General features: G+C 66.2%; 1 protein-coding gene across 1 annotated transcript in view; it reads right to left on the bottom strand.

Moving 5' to 3' along the window:
• The window catches only part of CROCC2 (ciliary rootlet coiled-coil, rootletin family member 2), a 72,268-nt gene that overhangs the window by 45,318 nt on the left and 23,853 nt on the right, over positions 1–3,097 (bottom strand). Inside the window, exons 8-12 of the mRNA XM_040450333.1 lie at positions 2,471–2,567; positions 2,302–2,391; positions 1,937–2,143; positions 1,407–1,618; positions 53–235 (exon numbers count right to left, since the gene is read on the bottom strand). Of these exons, the coding sequence (XP_040306267.1) occupies positions 53–235; positions 1,407–1,618; positions 1,937–2,143; positions 2,302–2,391; positions 2,471–2,567 (789 nt within the window). The remainder of the gene's footprint in view (positions 1–52; positions 236–1,406; positions 1,619–1,936; positions 2,144–2,301; positions 2,392–2,470; positions 2,568–3,097) is intronic.

Here is a 3,097-nt window from a genome sequence, read left to right on the forward strand (position 1 = left end):
GCTCCCCGCGGCCCCGCCCACCTGGTCTCCGGCTCCCCGCGGCCCCGCCCACCTGGTCTCCAGCTCCCTGCGGCCCCGCTCGCCCTGCTGCACCAGCTCTTCCTTCTGTTCCGCCCACAGCAGGAGGCTCCTGTGCAGCTCCGTGTTCTCGGCTTCTAGCCTCTGCTTCTCTGCGTCTGCACAGGCCGCCTTCCCTCTCATCTCCTCCACCGCCGTTTCCAGAGCCCTTTTCTCTCTGGGAGCAGGGGAGGCAGAGGTTGGGGCAGCCCCAGGACATGGGTCCAGGGAAGGGGAGCCGAGGGACCCTCACTGGGCATAGTCAAGCCTTGGCCGGGTGCCAGGAGCACGGACAGGGCAAGGTGGGCACCTGACCCCGGGGGGCCGCTCAGGGCAGCAGCCTGGGGAAGCGAGGTGGGGAGCAAGAGAGACCCAAGCGTCCCCAGCCCCAGCCAGCCTTCCATACTGGGGTGGCCCCGGGTGGGCCTGTCCCCTCCTGGAGGTTGTGCGGGCCTGAAAGCAACCAGGGGTCTTGCTGCCTGGTACGTCCCGTGCTCAGCCCTCAGCCACCACGGTCCAAGCTCAGCTAGTCCTTGCAGAACTCAGCTGGAAGGAAGGGTCCCCTCCTCTGCCTGGTATCTCCCCAAACTCCACATCGGCTTGTCCTGTTCACCTCGCCCTGATGGGGGCCCCAGGCCCTTGAGATCTAGCACCTGTGCAAAGCTGTGCTCGCTGGCTGACCCATCCCTGAGCCCTCTCCGCTGCCACCCATCATCCGGGAATCTGAATCTTAGCTGCTCCCCCTCGGGCCCTCGCCCCTGAAGCTTCCATTTCCCGAGTGCCCCTTGGATCTGGCCCCTCCTCCTCCCTACACAGGGGGCCCCACCCTGGCCTGCCCACCTGTCCCCGGATGCTGCAGCTTGGCCGCCAGCAGCCAGACCAGCCCTTCCAAGCCATGGGTTTAGAAGGCCGTGCCCCTGCTAAACGCCCCCAGGGCCCCACGGCCCTCTGCTCCTCCGAGTGATGGCCCACATCAACCTCACCCTGCTCTCGCGGTTTTGCCCTCCCACCTCTGCTCCCATCTGCCCCTGGGAAGGCGTCCACCCTCCAGGGAGCCCTCCACAGCCCCCTGTGGTGCCATGCCCCCACCAGGCCAGCTCCTCTGCTGGTCTTTCCCTGGGCGCCTCTGGAGGAGGGCTGGGGCTCTGTTTTCCTCAGACCTCCTGTCTCAGCACTGAGGGCAGTCAGGCCGAGCAGAGAAGGGGCCTCCCCGGGGAGGTCCCTTCCCCCATAAGGCCTGCCCTCAGGCCACAAAGAGGGTCCCATCCCCAGGACAGAAACTGCTCCTGGCAAGGCCACCTCCCTTGGCCTGGCCTTGTCCCCGCACAAGGGCTCAGCCCTCCGGTCACCTTTGCAAGACCTCGCTGGACGCCCTGCAGCGCTGTGCCTCGCGGCTCTGCGCCTCCAGCTCGCGCAGGAGGTCCTCGGACTCCCGCACCTGCTCCTGCGCCTGCTCCTGTAGGAGCCTCCTTGCGGCCTGCAGCTCCCGCTGGGCCTCCGACAGCTGCTCCCGGAGCCTGGCTGCCGCCGCCTGGGAGGACCCCAGCTGCAGGCGCAGCTCCTGCCCCGAGGAGCGGGTGCGGCATGAGTCACTCCGGCCTGCGTAGGCCTTGACCACAGACTCCCCCAGAAAAGATACACTTAAGATGGGGACCCCCTCCCTGGGACTGTAGGGCTTGGGGGCAGGCCACGCGGAGACCCTTCCTCTCAAAGACCCCTGGCTCCCGTCTGGGGCACCCGGGTCCCCCTTCCTGTGGCCCCAGGGCGAGCCACCAGCAGGCTCTGTAATGGCACTTCCGGCCTGGGTTTCAAAGCCGCGCCTGGTGGAGACCAGGCCACTGCTTCGCCTCCGGGGCCCCTGTGGACTGAGGCCGCCCACCTGCTCCAGCAGCCGCCACCTCTCGATAGCCGCGTGCACAGCCTGCAGTGCGGGGTGCAGGGCGTCCAGGGCGCGGGCCCGCGGTGGGGACACCCCGCGGTGGGGGGACGCAGAGCTCCCGGGCCTCCGCACTTGGCCCTGTGCCTCCTGAGCTTCGGGACCGCTGCTGCACGCCCGCTCCAGGCACCCTGCGTCTTCCTGGGCCACCTTCAGGGTTCAGAGAGGAAGGGACGGAGGGGAGAGAGCTCAGGGCTGTGGCCACATGGGGACCTTCCAGATCACGACGTCAGGGCTCAGCTGGGACCATCGGGATCCTACGGTTCATGCTCTGCTTTACCGCAGGAAGGACCAAGATGGGCCAGCACCTCTGTGATGCTCTTCAAGACACGCTGTAGGGCTTCAACTTGGTCCTCCAGAGTGTCCGCTGCCCGCTGGCCTCCGCTGCGCCGGGACTCCTGCGGCCGGGGCAGACTCCTCAGCGGGGCCGGCAGATGGACCCCCGCCCTGCACCTGCCTCTTCTCAGCCCCACGCACCAGTTTCTGGACATCCATTTTGAGGGAAGAGATGGTTCTCTCCTTCTTCGAGTTTTGTTCTGTGAGCTTCTCCACCAGCAGCGTCTGCTCAGAGAGTCTGGAGAAGAGTCGGGCGTTGGGGGGAGGGGTTGTCAGAGCAGAGAACAAAGCCCAGAGCATACGTGGGCCCCGAAGATGTCCAGGCGGTGTCCAGATCCCTCCTGTGCTGTGGCCGCCTCTGTCTGAGTGGGCCTTGGTCCCTTGTCTGACCAGACGCTTCTCTTCTGCTCTAGAGCCTTTGGTGGCCCCCACTGTCTCTGGAGCCAAGTGCAGAATGAGAGTTCAGCATTCAAGACCCTCACCCTGACCCTGGCTCTGCCCTCCAGCTTCATGGCCAGTGGCTTCCTGAGGCCTTGCCCCGTCCATAGGGGACAACAGATGCAAGCAGCCACTTCTCAGCCCTTGGCCCAGCGGCTTCCTCTGCCTGGATCACATCCAGTGCTGTAAGTCTAACAGCAGGTGACATTATTGTCCCTTCCTGCCCCGGAGCCACCTTCTTCTCAAAGACCTGGGTCTCCCCTCTGTGGCCCCCGGCTCTCCTTTCCTGTGGCCCTGGGGTCTCCCTTCCTGTGGCCCCGGGGTCTCCCT

The sequence above is a fragment of the Herpailurus yagouaroundi genome, unplaced genomic scaffold (genome assembly GCF_014898765.1).
Source record: "Herpailurus yagouaroundi ecotype Mexico unplaced genomic scaffold, PumYag 202, whole genome shotgun sequence".
In the NCBI taxonomy this organism is placed as follows: Eukaryota; Metazoa; Chordata; class Mammalia; order Carnivora; family Felidae; genus Herpailurus; species Herpailurus yagouaroundi.